Source organism: Stenella coeruleoalba (genome assembly GCF_951394435.1).
Source record: "Stenella coeruleoalba genome assembly, chromosome: 9".
Lineage (NCBI taxonomy): Eukaryota > Metazoa > Chordata > Mammalia > Artiodactyla > Delphinidae > Stenella > Stenella coeruleoalba.
The window spans coordinates 731,939-747,211 of record NC_137155.1 but is presented as its reverse complement, the minus strand read 5'-3'; the positions used below and the strand labels follow the sequence as shown (position 1 = coordinate 747,211).

The following is a 15,273-nucleotide window of genomic DNA, read 5'->3' as shown; positions in this document are numbered from 1 at the left end:
AAAAAAAAATTCATGACGAGTATATATTCAGCTAAGTACTAAAACTTAAGTGTATCTATGTCTGAGAAAGATAGAAGTGTTGGTATATATCTTTCTGAAAGGAATATTTAAATATATACATTTTAACATATACTATATAAATAATACATAAGTATATTTAATATGTGATATATAAATATATATAATATATTTAAGATATAAAAACATATATGTAGTTATTGGGATCAGAAGGTATTACTGAGATCAGAATAATTAGGGTGTGGAAAAGGAGGCTAGTCTTAGGATCAAGAACAGATAAGAGAGGTGAACTGAAAGGAAAAACGTAAACAGGATTTGGGGTTGTTTCTTTTTTTTTCCACCATGTAAATATTTACTTGTGGATAATCATCAGTCAGTAGGACCAGCAGAAACTGATGCAGCCTCCACAATGCTGACGGGATATGACACTTACAAACACGTTCAACACGCACAGGGCCTTGTTCCAAAGCTGCTTTACACCCCCCGAGGAGCCTCCGAAATCTCCTGAGCCTCCGAGCTCATTCCCAGGAGGGACCAGTCAGGTCGGCTGGGCTCTGAGTCAGCACCTCAGTCCTCCTGTTAGTCCAGTGTCACGATCATTGGCCTAAATCCCAACTATCAGTTGTTTGGTGACTTGTACGTTGTGAACATGGATTCGAATCCTCTGCCCCTCCCTGGAAGTCTGCGCTCCACTCAATCCTCTGAATCTCAGATTCCCAACTTGCTAAATTAGGGTAACAGCCTTTTCCCAAAGTTGTTACAATTATTAGGTGATATTGAGAAAGCCAAGCCCCTAACACAGAGCTGGTGAGCATTTTAACACTGTGCTCGCCAAACAACAGGGCAGGTGGGTTTCGCCTGTGGTCTTCCAATTTGTGACCACTGCCATTATACCAGGAGCTCGTGATACTTTAAACCAAATTGGAATAGTCAGGACATAGTCTCAGGTTTGAGGATAAGCATTCACAAAAATTAATAACATGTCCTCAAACAAGAGACAAAAGGACCCCTAATCTAACAAATGACTGAATTGCTGTGTTTCAATTAGGTAGCAGTAAGTTATGAGGTTCCTGGGCAGAAATATACATACCAACTCTCTAAGTAGTTAAAAATTCCATTGTGTTCTAATTATCCATTTAATCCCTTGAATACCAATGTGCAATTAACATTACAAGTAATCAGTGTTAAAAATATAATTAATGCAAGAGTGATCTAGTTATAATTAAACTAATTACACAGACATGTAGCATAATAAGGGTCTTATAGACCATTATGGGGATGTAAATTTATTCTTCCTTTCAAGACCAGCTATTTGAATTTCATTTTCCAATTACTTGACAAATGATGGAATGGGATTATTAAGGAGAGAAACAGCCTTCCAGGGCTGAAAAAATAAGCCATATACTTTTGTTTTCTTTTGACATTCTGATCATTTTGTCCATATGTACTTGCAAAGAGAAATTGGGGGATAGAAAATGCACCACACAATCAGCAAAAACTGCAGAGAAAAATCAGCAACATAACACTTGAGAGAGCTTCAACTGCACGTGGCATGGTTCCCTTTCCAGATGGTAGCTAGGATCTACGACCCCAACCCCACAGAGCTCATACACTCACTCAGCTGAACAGTTCTCTCTATTTTCTGTTCTTGAACATAATTAGTTCCAAATATTGACTTTTTATCAATAGTCATAGACTCACTGAAGTTTAATTGTATTCTCTACCCACAGATAGCAATGATTATAACAGTTAAGAACCATATAAATCAACTATAATATAAAATAAAAATTAAATTAAAAACAAACAAACAAGAGCCAACAGATAGCAAAACGTTTAAACATGCAGAATTTGGAGTAAGACAGATATGCTTTCAGGTCTCCGACTGTCCTCACGGAAGCTAAGAAAGGGAACAGTCCTTACGTGAGGAGTGCATGCCAGCTGCTGGACATTGAGACCTTGCTGAATCTTCCATGCCTGAGCCATCATCATTCCTAGTACAAGGATGAGGAAACCAGACTGGGGGGAAGGGGAGAGGCAAGAAAATGCCCCCTTAAGGAGTGAAAGGGATAACGAAGCACAAAGTAACCTTCTGATATATTCTAAATTTATCAGAATAATACAACCAAAAACAAACAAGCAAACAACTCCTAATTTTTCACCTCTGAGGGTGATTGGAAATCAATTGATTATCTTGCAAACTGAGTAGATAAAAAGGGAAAACAAAAACAAGCATTTATCTGTCCTTTTTTATATAAACTATACCTCTGGGTAGTGAAATAAAATGTAGTGACAGCAACTCCTTATAAAATTATTCCAGCTAGTAAATGAAAACAAAACGATAAGAGTTAGAAGACTACCATTTTGCAATTTCCAATGAATTAATGCATTAACCTTGGCATTAGACATCAAAAAAGGAGTGAAGACCAGATATCAGATGGTTCTTGATAAAAAACAAAACAAAACAGAAACATAACCTCCTGCTTATTTATGTCAAAGGATAGACCTCAAGCCTGATTATACCTCTGGATCCAGCTGCAACTTGCAAGAAACAGGACAGCGCATCATGTTAGACCTCATCGGTTGTATGCAATTAGCACAGTTCACAGGCAGGTTTCCGAGTCCAATGGCCCAGGATCAAAGGTAGACTATAAAGAAAAGAACAAAAGGAAGAGGGGACCTGTAGACTGAGGGTCTGAAAGTCCTACGAGGTCTTTACAAATGATAAAGGTCAAACGTTGATGTCCAGGGACAATCTGGGGTGATAAGGCCACACAGGGTCCTCTGGCACAGGGGTGTGGTTGAGGCAGGGCAGGCTGACTGGCTTCCCATTTAGCTGCCAGAGTTCTGGGTCTTGGCCTGAGTCTTGGTTATAAAAGTTTGCCTTATAAAAATATACTGAGCTACATTTTAAAAAATCAGGATAGGAGTTACCTTTGAAGGGGAGAAATGACTGGATAGGGATTTAAGGGGCCTTGTGCTGTTTCTTGAGTGAGACACAGATTACAAAAGGGTTTCACTTTGTGAAGATTCACTGAGATGTTCTTTCCCATAACGTCAATAAAAATTTTTTAAAGAAATTTTTAAAAATATATTAAACCAAGAAACACAAGATTTTGAGTAAGTATAAATATTTTTCTATGTAAATTTTGGAAAGACAAAATCAAAATTATGTATGTTATTTACAGAATAATGACAGCAATAATATCACACATTAAATGTTTAGGGTCAAAGTAAAGCTGTACAAAGAATCATATTTATAGGCAATGATTTGATACTTTATTTAAAGATAAAAAGATTTTAAAAATCATTCAAATCAAGAAGTTAGAAATAAAACCACAAAACTAGATTGAGAAAAGCACGGTAGAGAGGTTAATAAAAATGACAAAATTTAATAAATTTGTCTGAAAAAATTTGAATTGCTGAAAAACTGAAAAAGAAATTGAATTGCTAAATAAATTCAATCTTTCATTCTTTTTAAAATAAAATAGTCAAAGTCTGGGAAGTACAAAGACATTTTTATAGGAAAAAAATCACAAGTTATACAGGCACAGAGAAGAGAAAAAATATAACTATTAAGATAATGATAGTTCTAACTCCATGTAAGTAGTTTAAAAATTTTAATTAAGTAAATAAGTTTATTAGAAAACTTCAATTGTCAAAATAACAACAAAAATTAAAAACAGGAGTAATCTAATAGTAAGGATTTAAAATGAGATTTTTCAACAACAAACTAATTTTCATGATGAATCGTAAGTTTAAAATGCTATATAAAATTTAGCAAATAAGAAAATATTTAAATCTATGACAAAATAACGTATACCACAGAGGGCTTCCTTGGTGGCACAGTGGTTGAGAGTCTGCCTGCTGATGCAGGGGACACGAGTTCGTGCCCTGGTCTGGGAAGATCCCACGTGCCGTGGAGCGGCTGGGCCCGTGAGCCATGGCAGCTGGGCCTGCGCGTCTGGAGCCTGTGCTCCACAACGGGAGAGGCCACAACAGTGAGAGGCCCGCATACTGCAAAAAAAAAAAAAAAAAGTATACCACAGAAAGATAAGGACAGATCAATAATCAGAAATTTTTATTTGTGACATAAACATGTCACAGGGATGAAATGTATGTGTGGGGAATATAGTCAACAATAACGTAATAACTTTGTGTGGTGACAGATGGTAACTAGACTTATCATGGTGATACTGTTGTAATGTATAGAAATATCAAATCACTATATTTTGCACCAGGACCTAACACAGTGTTGCAGGTCAATTATACTTCAGACAAACAAACAAACTCACAGAAAAAGAGATGAGATCTGTGGTTAGCAGAGGAGGGCATAGGGGGAAGGGGAACTGGGTGAAGGCCGTCAAAAGGTACAACTTCCAGTTATAAGGTAAATAAATAAGTACTAGGCATGTAATGTACCACATGACTAATACAATTAACACTGCAGTGTGTTACATATGAAAGTTGTTTAGAGAATACATCCTAAGGGTTCTCATCGCAAGGAAAATACGTTTTTTTCTTTTATTTTATATCTAAATAAAATGATGAATGTTCACTAAACTTGTGATAATCATTCCACGATGTATGTAAGTCAGATCATTATGCTGTACTCCTTAAACATATATAGTTTATAAATTTATACTGTTATGTCAAGTATATCTCAATGAAACCAAAAGAAAAAAAATAAGTGAGTTATAAGATACACTGCTATTTAACATTGTTTCAACGATTTTAGGGAAAGCAAAAAGGAACCTGGAATCAGAGGCATTACCACAGGAGGAAAAGGAGATGTTTCATGAATTACTGGGATAAGCATTGTATCCTAGATGGATTAAAATACTTTTTAAAAGGAATTAGATTTATTTCAGTGAATGAAAAGTATACAACGTTTGCAGAAAAGAAGACACAGCATTCACATGCCAGTTCTTTTCAAATTAATCTATAAATGCAACATAAAATCAATTAAAATTCCAGTGAGAATTGTGAACACAATGCTTTACACTTTTTTCTCCACATTAAAAAAATAAAATGATTCAAATGAACTTATATACAAAACAGAAACAGACCCACAGACATAACAAACTTATGGTTACCAAAGGGGAAAATGGGGGAGGGATAAATTAGGAGTTTGGGGTTAACATAAACACACAACTATGTATAAAACAGACAAACAACAAGGTCCTGCTGTATAGCCCAGGGAACTATACTCGATAGTTTGTAATAAACTATAAGGGAAAAGAATCTGAAAAAACATATATATATATATATATATATATATATATATATATATATATATATATATGCGTATAACTGAATCACTTTGCTGTACACCTGAAACTAACACATTGTAAATCAACTATACTTAAATTAAAAAGAAATGACTAATAGATATTTATCTACTTCATTCACTGCTCTGTAACAAGCGTGTAGAATAGAAAAACACACTCAAAAATAAATATCTCTATGCATCAGAAACAAGAGAGTACAGGACGTAGGGTCTGAAGCCACTGGTCACTGCGTTCTGACCTGAATTACACACAGCAGCTAGGAATCGGGCCCCTGCGAGGTAACGGGGACTAAATGCACTCGTATAGGGATGCAGAGGGACCAGAGCCCAGCTTAGTGTGTGACACCTGGGTCTAGAGCCCCACCTCTCCCGGGAGGAGGTTGAGAAGGTGACGTGGAGGCTGCTCATCTTCCAGGCCAGGTCCCAGAGTGAGACCAGGATCTGGCGATGCAAGGACTCACATGGGCCATCCACCTGTGGCCGCAGGACGGGAACCCCAAACTTTCAACATACGACCTGGCCCTGGACGAGAGATCTAGGGAGTAAATAGCGGAAAGAGCGGCAAACTGATACACAGAAGGTGACAGCAAAAGAGAGAATGAGAGTAAAACCACATAAACTCACTCGCGAGGTAAACAGCAACATCTCCAGCCATGAAAAAACCAAAGAAGAAAGTCCCAAAAAATAAACAATTAAGACATGAATTACCTCCTGATGAAGACAAATTCATCAGGATGAATAAATCTAAGATAGATATGCAAGGATCCTATAAAGAAAAGTGCAACATACTGAATCGACGCTTTTTAAATGACCTGAATAAATGGGTAACTACCAGACTTAAGGATAAGGAAGACAAAATATCATAGAGATGCAAATCTCTTCAAATTATAAAATAAATTTGATTCAATTCCAATCAAGGTTCAAATATTTTGACATTCTTATACAGGTTACCAAAATGATTCTAAAAATAATACCTCGTAAAGGGCCCAAAGTAATCCAGACTGTCCTGGAAAGGAAAAACCAGGAAGACAGATAGGTGGTGCAACCCACCAGGATGCACCTGAAGCAGGAGGTGGCAAAGCTGAGTCCCAGCTGGCTGAGCACTCGGTACAGAGCAGGAGATGCTTCCAACTGACAGACGAAAGACACATGGCTGTAAAAATGGCCGTAGGCAAACTGGAATTCAGGAGCAGAAAAAGAAATCAGATTGTTTTCCCATTACACCATATATTCAATTTTAAACTCCACATAAATTAGAAACATGAATGCAGAATAGAAGCCTCTGAAAAGAAACTATGGAGAACAGTTTTATTACTTTAGAAAGAGAATTTCCTGAGACTCAAAAAGCAAGAGACAGCAAAGGAAAAAAAAGAATAAATCAGTCTTACCAAAACTGAGAACCTCTACACACACAAACTTCTAAAACAGAGTTAAAATACAAGGTCACTGAAGCTAATACTTAAAACATACAAAGCACGCAAAGGATTAATTACTAGTTGAATGTATTAAAAACTCGTACACAATGAGTAACAAAAAGACAACCTTATAAGAAAAGAACAATGGTCATGACAGACGACTGGCAGAAAGAAACCCCGAGCAACAGGTAAATGTGGGGAGAGCGCTCCGTCAAGTTCATGAGTCATCAAGAAAACGCAAATTAATCTAACAATGAAATGGCATGCCCACCAGGCTTCTAAAACATTAAATCTTTAATAAATATTGTTGAAGAGGATTATGAAATGTTCATGCAATAAGTATAAATGAAGTCTACACAATGATCTTTATGATCGTGTCTGATTTTAAAATACACATCTCTCTACATATTTAATCACCTACATTTCACATACACACAGACACACGCAGATAATAGACAAAATTAGATATATACACACAGATATCTATGCATGTTTAAATTAAACTAGTAGGAGACATACGAATGTTAACACTGGGTTTTAGGATCACAGGAACAATTTCTGTCTTCCTGGTGCCTGGCACACCATAGATGGACAATAAACTGTTGAAGCAAAGAATCAGCTAATTAATGGATGATTATGATATTTTTGAACTTTTTTCAATTATGAATGTATTTGAAACTATATAAGAAAAATCTCAAGCAAATTACTTCCAAGTCTACTTAGGAATAACTCTAGGATCCCAGGTAGACAGACTGTGAAATCAAGTCCAGCACTGAGAACTTGGTGGCTATATCATGACCTTCAGAGAATGTAGCACAAGGCATGTCTCTTTCTTTATGTCAGTTCAACGACAGATTTCTGAAACCTGTTATCAAGTTACAATGAATTCGCTATAGTAGGAAGAGCAGAAAGATATAGGCCAGGACGTCATCACACAGCACTGAGAATCAGAAGAGCGGGGTAGAGGACGGGATTTGGGAACAGTGATAGGATTGGGACGCACACGAATGGCACGCTATTGGAAGACTAGCTGGAAAACTGCTGTACTGCCCGAAAGATGAGGTCCGGGTGGGCAAACGATGAAACCACCATGCCCCTTCTGGTCCCTGCACTGGGGGAGGGCGTCTGAAGCTCCAACAGATGGCAACGCAAGAAGAACCAGCCCCTGGCTACTCCTTGCTCACCTGGGTTCATGGGGCAGAGCAGCCGGCGCCCCTGGAAGGGGTCAGCCCTGGGCAGCTTTTGCCAACACCTCCTCTACCCTCTGGCCAGAAACGTCAAGTTCATTTCATTCCCATCTGGAGGCTCTTCTCCCCCTTGTGAGGAGTGGTCATTGGAAAGTAAATTGGAGGGAAATGATCTCCTCTGACTTTAGTGCACAGGACTGAAGGGAGGCTGGGGGTCTCTGGCCTTGATGATTATCTCTACAGGCAGCAAAACAACTAAATCTGATTAAATCTTACCCCATGGGAGTCCTGAGGATGGTGTGTCCCGAGCTCGGAGGCAGGTCCCTGGTCAGCATTTTGAATGTGGTGGTTTTCCCAGCTCCGTTCACCTGTAGAAGCCGAAAGCACTGAGAGAAGAAGACAAACAAACCATAAAATCAAAATTACATCGGAAACAGCACTTGCTTTCACCCGACTCTGAGTTGATATTTTTGGTTTGTGTTATTTGTAGACTTTTACAATCATAAAATAAATGTATAACGCGTTTTATAGCTCATGCAGTACTTCTGAAATCACCGTGGCATTTGAGTGGTGTCATTTCAGTGTTAATTCACAGACGAGTAAGCAAATTCACGTCTGGAAAACTCAAGAGGCTGAGAAGTAAAGGCCAACTACCACAGATTATGCTGAAATTTCCCGTCCTATCCAGGGCGCACCCAACAGGCTCCCAACCATGTCCCTCTGGTAAGCGCAATATTTTTTAGGAGTCACATCATCATTATCATTATTATTCCCCTGCCTTCCTCTCCGTCTCTGTCTCTGAATCTCTCCGTCTCTCTGGCTCTCTCCTCTCACTCCGACTGTAGCCTAACGCTGACACTAATCAAGAAGGCCCTCTATTCCCATACTCTCGCTCAGCACCAGGTCACATCTCCTGCTTCACCCTGTCTTACATTCCGTGGAGGAAACAATGGCCTCGCTCTTCCACGGCCCCAGCCTCTACCTTGAACCTTTGGATATCCTTAGCTGGGGATTCTGTGGTGGAAGCTGAGACGTTTTCATTCTTCCTGAGCTCCTTCCAGAACACTTGTTTCCCGATGTCTCCTGACCTAAGCTGGCTTCCTGGTTCCCTGAACCCTGGAAAAGAGACTGTTCTGGGTTTCTTCTGGCCAAGCCCACCTGCTTATCACAGAACCCTATTTTGTAGCTCCAGGTGCCACCTGCTTCAACACTCATGCTTCCCCCACCTTGCCTGGGTCTCGCCCACGCTCTGATATAGGGGTCCATCCTGCTGCAGAACTGTCCTGTCCCATGTCACTCGTGTCACAGACCACACCTGAGCTGCTATCCCAGGTACAAACCATCAGCCTATCTGAGCTCTATCTACCCTCCTGGCTTAGGCTTAAGTTTATCTGAACCGCCCTTTTTCATAAAGTTCTGCACACCCCCTGCCTTCCCCACTCCCACGATGCTCCCGTTCCTCCTTCGAGGCCCCCTCTCTGGACTTACAGCTCCGAGGCGATTCACTCTGTGCCTTTGACCCTTGCCCTGCTGTTATGCAACATTGTGTATGTTTGTTATCTCCCACTTCCTACCTGATTATTAATTCCTAGAGGGACGGGGACACATCTTAGCCGCCCGTCTCTTCTGCAGGCTCTTGCATAGGACGTTACCTCTAAGCCATTAAACTCAGATGCTCATTAACAGCCTAGTGAAGAGAACCCGAAGGTAAATGTGTCTTGGGTCATCTCAGAGACTTGGAGCATCTCTCACAGGAAGTTTTCCAAGTTTTTCTCTCACACTTTAGTTTAAAACTAGAGGAGAGGTAGTAGCAAGACAGACGTTTATTTTTTAAAGCAAGGGTAAGAAAACATTTCCATAAGACGGCAAAAATCACGTAGCTAGTCTTAGAGTTGAGTCGCCAACAACTGCACAAACCACTTCTTTAACTTCTGTCCCATTGGACCACACACCTCGGTGAGGGTCTAAGGGTCCCTGGATGGATTCAGACGCATCTCTTGGCTTCTCTTTACCTCAGATCCGCTCACAAATAGAGCATGGATACCAATCAGATAACGATATAACATACTTTGAATCTCTCAGAAGCTTGGTACAATGTGAATGCGAGATACTCTTTTTCTTTTTAACAGTTAATTAAAGGTAATCATTTCCAGAACTGATTTCCCTTTATGCATTAAACACATGTTGGGAACAATTTGTATGGCTTCTGTCAGTTCAGATTAAACATTTCTACTAGAATTAATGACACACACATTCATGGAAAAACAACTCTGAGCTATGGCTATAGTGTGTGAGTGTTTCTACCTTTCCAGAATAGCATATTACTAGACGGGCTTAATTGGCCACTTAAAGAGTACTGAAGTCCAAGCAGGAGTTAGAAGTGGTTTCCTTAATTAATTGGATTTATAAAATATTTGCACTCAATAGAGTCACCCCATAAGCCAAACTAATTAAAACTCACTGATCACTTACATTTTAAAAATTATGAAACAGAAAAAACCCCATCACTCAATCAGCAGAGTTTTCACTAGGGAAAGAGTCGACTGACTCTCCACCTAGACCCTGCAGAGATTCCTGAAATGTGAAGCTGCTCTTAGTTTCCATTTCAGATATCCTGAGAATAACATGAACAGATGGACAATTAGAGTGACGGTGGTTTGCAAAGGTACAAACAGAAGCTTTCTTACCTCTCCCCTGAGTAAGCCCTCTTGAAGAAGCCTCTGTAACTCTTACTAAGTTTGTACAACACGAGAATGTCTCCACTAGTTCTGCCTTCCAACACCCTCACTTGCTCTTTTTCAACATCTACGTCCTTGGAAGATGTGACTGTGCCTCGAATGGCAGTGACCCCTGGGAGGGTAAGTCAGAGTTAATTCACACCTGGGAAATGGACCGGAAGAATCTAGAGGGAGAGAAAGGTCAGAGGTCATCTGAACAGAAGACGTGGTCCCCAGAGTCTGCGGTACCAGCTCTGGCCCACGCACCCGAGTTCTGCATCCCGTTGGCCGGTTACTATCAGGGGTCAACATTCATCCTCTAACGCAAAGGAAATGTACATCAGCCTTAAAGACAGTGACGTGGATGGACACCAAACTCAAACTACTTTTCAATTTTACGAGCAATAAAGTCATGCCAGACTTTTGTGCTAGAGGACAAGTAATTTATCGCAAAGGTATAAGACATCAACTTTGACCACTTTAGCAAACAGGCTCTTTAATAAAGCAGATTACCCACAAAAGTCCCCAAACACTATGGCTCCGTAGCACGTGCTGGATGGTGTAGAAGGACGCACAGCAAGCACTCAGCAGACACCTGTCAGATGAACATAAAGTGAACTTTCACCTCTGATTTGTTGACTCAAAATCTGAGCTAGCTCACTTTCCAATCTTCCTTATGATTTTCTTTCTGGTGCATTTTAGCTTTCAAGTAAATCTCAATTTCTGAAAACTGTAATATGCCCATATTTTAATAACTAAATGAGTACAGACAATGAGACAGTCTTGTACCGACATCAATTTCCTGGTTTTATCAATGTAACATTGTGATGTACTGTATTATTACATTATCACAGTATCACTGGGAGCGTACATAGGCTCTCTCTGTACTAATCTTGCTATTTCTTGTGAGCTTTAAACTATTTTAAAATTAAAAGGTATTAAAAATAAAATAAAATATCCACATCTAGATCCCAGTGGCCCCAGCTCCTTTCCCTGTATTATTTTTTCCATACCTGCAATCACCACTGGACAAACATATAATTTTTCAAGACCCAACGTAGATGATGAGAAAACATAGCTACTCAGGAGTATGTGTTATATGGTGTGATTTACATAATATTCAAAAGCATGAGAAAGGAATCCGTGGTGATAAAAATAGCAGCGCTTATCTACAGAGTGGGGATGACCCGCAGGGGACTGTGGAGGGCTTCTGAGCGGCTCTTGCTCCTGTCTGGGAGAAGGGAACACAGGTGTGCTCAGTTTATGGAGATCCACTGAGTTGTACACTTTTCTTGCTGACTGTTGTCCCCCCTTTCCCAGGGGAGGGTGCGTCCTGGCCCTTCAGCCTGGCCTGGCTGTCCAGAGGTCGTCTCTCCCTGTGCCAGGACGTGGTGCCATCTAACCCCTCCCTGTTTCCGAGCTGCATCAGTTAATTCTCCTCATTAGCATCACCTGGGAAGCTTTACACCTGCTCCCTGGTCTTGTCCCCAGAGGGCGTCTGCCCCCAGGGTTCCGGTGCAGATGCCTACTGGTTACATCTCAAGTGGCTCTGATGGATGGGGGGCACTGAGCAAGGTCACTGCTTGTCAGCCTCCTCTCAGCAACACACATGCAGCTCGTCCCCTGCGCTCAGAAGTGGGCCACTTGGCCGTCTTCCAACTGCCGATCATGAAAAATGGCATCTGCGTTACAAAGGAAGGATCCTGACGGGCGCTGGTGTAGCAGGACTTTGCAGGGATTCAGCTGATGTATCTGAAGGGAGACGCTGCCCTGGGCTGTGTGGCTCCTCGGACCCAACCAGGGCCTGGGGTACAGAGAGCAGAGTCCAGCCCCAGACCAGAGAGAGAACAAACAGGAACCCCCCAAAGCCCACCCAACCTGACTCGGGTGTGGCCGGAGCTCAGGTTCCGATGGAGACCCAGATCTGAGCAGACAACACGGGCGGCAGCAGGACTGCAGGACGGGGACAGGTGCCGGGCAGGGAAGGGCACCCGGGCAGGTGGGGGACACGCCGCTTGGGAGGGGACACAGGAAGCCTCTGTGTAGATGCAGAGGGCAGGGTCTTCCTATTCTTTCCATGATCTGACTGCGACAGTGTAAAACAGTTCCTGCATGAAGGAATGCAAAGTAGAGGAGAGTAACAGACAAACGCTGTGAAACAACGCTGGCACAAATGGCACTGTGTTGAAATAATGTCATTTGCAGCAACATGGATGGACCCAGAGATTCTCATACTGAGTGACGTAAGTCAGACAGAGACAAATACCATATGATATTGCTTATATGTACAATCTAAAAAGAGGCTACAAATGAACTTATCTACAAAACTGAAATAAAGTCACAGATGTAGGAAACAAATTTATGATTACTGGGGGGTAAGGGGGAGCGGGATAAATTGGGAGATTGGGACTGACATATACACATGTATAAAATAGATAACTAATAAGGACCTACTGTAGAGCACAGGGAACTCTACTCAGTACTCCGTAATGACCTATATGGGAAAAAAAATCTAAAAAAGAGTGGATACATGTATATGTAAAACTGATTCACTTTGCTGTACACCTGAAACTAACACAACATTGTAAATCAACTACACTCCAATAAAAATTTTAAAAAAAGAGAAACAACAACAACAAAAAAACACAGACGGCCCTGATGGAGAAAACAGGCTCTACTGGAAACACAGGGAGGATGTCAAACCTGGCCTGGGAGATGGGAGGGGCACGAGGAGGGTCCTGGAGGCCGGGCAGTCAGTCCTGGCAAAGGACCAGTCCAGGCAGGGGACCAGACGCCAACGTCAGGGGTGGGGGCAGAGGGGACACCCCATGCAGCATCCCTGGGTGTGAGGGGCTGGACTGGAGGGGCCTGGCTGAGAACCGTGGACCTATCTTTCAGCCAATGATTAGTGACCTGGATTTTAAAAACACATGAATTTGGTCAGATCATTATTGTGACAGTTGTCCATAAAGGAGTGATAGGCAACTAATGTCCAAATTACATTAAATTTCTGGACTCTGTAACCTTCACATTGACAAAGAACAACAAATATTGACTATTTACTGTGAATAACAAAGATGTTATTCTTTTTTAAATAAATTTATTTATTTCATTTATTGATTTTTGGCTGTGTTGGGTCTTCATTGCTGCACGCGGGCTTTCTCTAGTTGCTGCGAGCAGGCGCCACTCCTCATTGCAGCATGCAGGCCTCTCATTGCAGTGGCTTCTCTTGTTGCGGAGCACAGGCTCTAGGCGCATGGGCTTCAGTAGTTGTGGCATGCCAGGTCAATAGTCGTGACTCACAGGCTCTAGAGCGCAGGCTCAGTAGTTGTGGTACACGGGCTTAGTTGCTCCGCGGCATGTGGGATCTTCCCGGACCAGGGCTCAAACCCGTGTCCCCTGTGACAGGCAGATTCTTAACCACTGCGCCACCAGGGGAGCCCTGAGGACGTTATCCTAAAACATGGTTTCACTTATACTTTACCAAGTAAAGGTAATACCGGAAGTCTTGAAAGAAAGATCTTTCAGTGCTGCAGGAGGACGGGACACCCTGAAATCTGCCGGAGGGGATTCTACAGAACAGGGTTCACGACAGATCAAACTAGTGAGGGCCAATTACTGAACCAATTACGCTTGAAAGGCACTCAGAATTCTATTTCAAACGCAGTCAGTATTGGAAATCTGCAGATTCCAGAGGGATTGTGGCCAACTCTAGAGCTTTGTGATGTGTATTCAAAATGGTTCTCCACTTGAGCAGATTAAAGGGGTTATAAAGGAGGTACGTCGATGAAGTGACTGAGACAGGGAAATCCTATAAGGAAATCGCCACAAAATGCTAACAGTGTGTCTATAATCTTTAATAGGTTCTCCTGTGATATGGTCCTAATTAGTGATTTCTCCAGAAAGGATCCCTTTCTTGGAAAGAGCAAGTCGACAGATTCAGGCCACAAGCATTACGGAGGGAGAGACACGCATTGTGGACCCTACACAGGAAAGCACATTCCTTCCTTAATATTTAAAATGCGTTATCTGACAGTACTTCAGATCTCCTTGCAAAACCACCTGAAACCCTATCGAGGATACAGGGAGGTGGGTGTAAGGATGCTGTGTGGCACAGGTACACGCAGATGCGTATGGTCAGCCCACACACGCACGTATACCCCTTGGGCTTTCATCCTCAGCTAAAAAACAGGAGAACGTTATTAGCATGATTAATTAAATAATATTAAATCAATAAGAAGAACATGATAAGCAGTAGTAGCAACAGGGTAAGTGGTTATCGGCACTGGATTTCCATACATTCCTGCTTTTAGGAGTTGATGCTATTTCACCATAAAAGTAAATTATATTATGGCATCAACCAAATTCACCTTAGATGCTACAATCAAAATAAGAGGAAAACTGAGCAATACTAAAGGAGAAAATTCATTGAGGCAATTGAAAAACTGGATCAATTATCTCACAGGTTGACACCTTGCTCTTGACATTCTCCTTCCTAATGTCGTTCATTCACTAATAAAAAAACAAATAAGCAAAAACAAAGCAAACAAAAAACCCCATAAAATCCTAACTAACAGAAGTGTGTATGACACTGATCAGAACCAGAACGTTTCTTGTCTTGCAGTCTCCAGGCTGGAATTGCCATCAAG

At 41.2% G+C, this 15,273-nt stretch overlaps 1 protein-coding gene across 1 annotated transcript in view; it reads right to left on the bottom strand.

Annotated features, from left to right (window-relative positions):
* The window catches only part of LOC307191497 (ATP-binding cassette sub-family A member 13-like), a gene marked incomplete at both ends in the record, with an annotated part of 111,614 nt that overhangs the window by 30,726 nt on the left and 65,615 nt on the right, over nt 1-15,273 (bottom strand). The window contains 4 exon segments of the mRNA XM_079931626.1: nt 8,184-8,293; nt 10,595-10,626; nt 10,629-10,750; nt 10,752-10,757. Coding sequence (XP_079787752.1) covers nt 8,184-8,293; nt 10,595-10,626; nt 10,629-10,750; nt 10,752-10,757 — 270 coding nt within the window.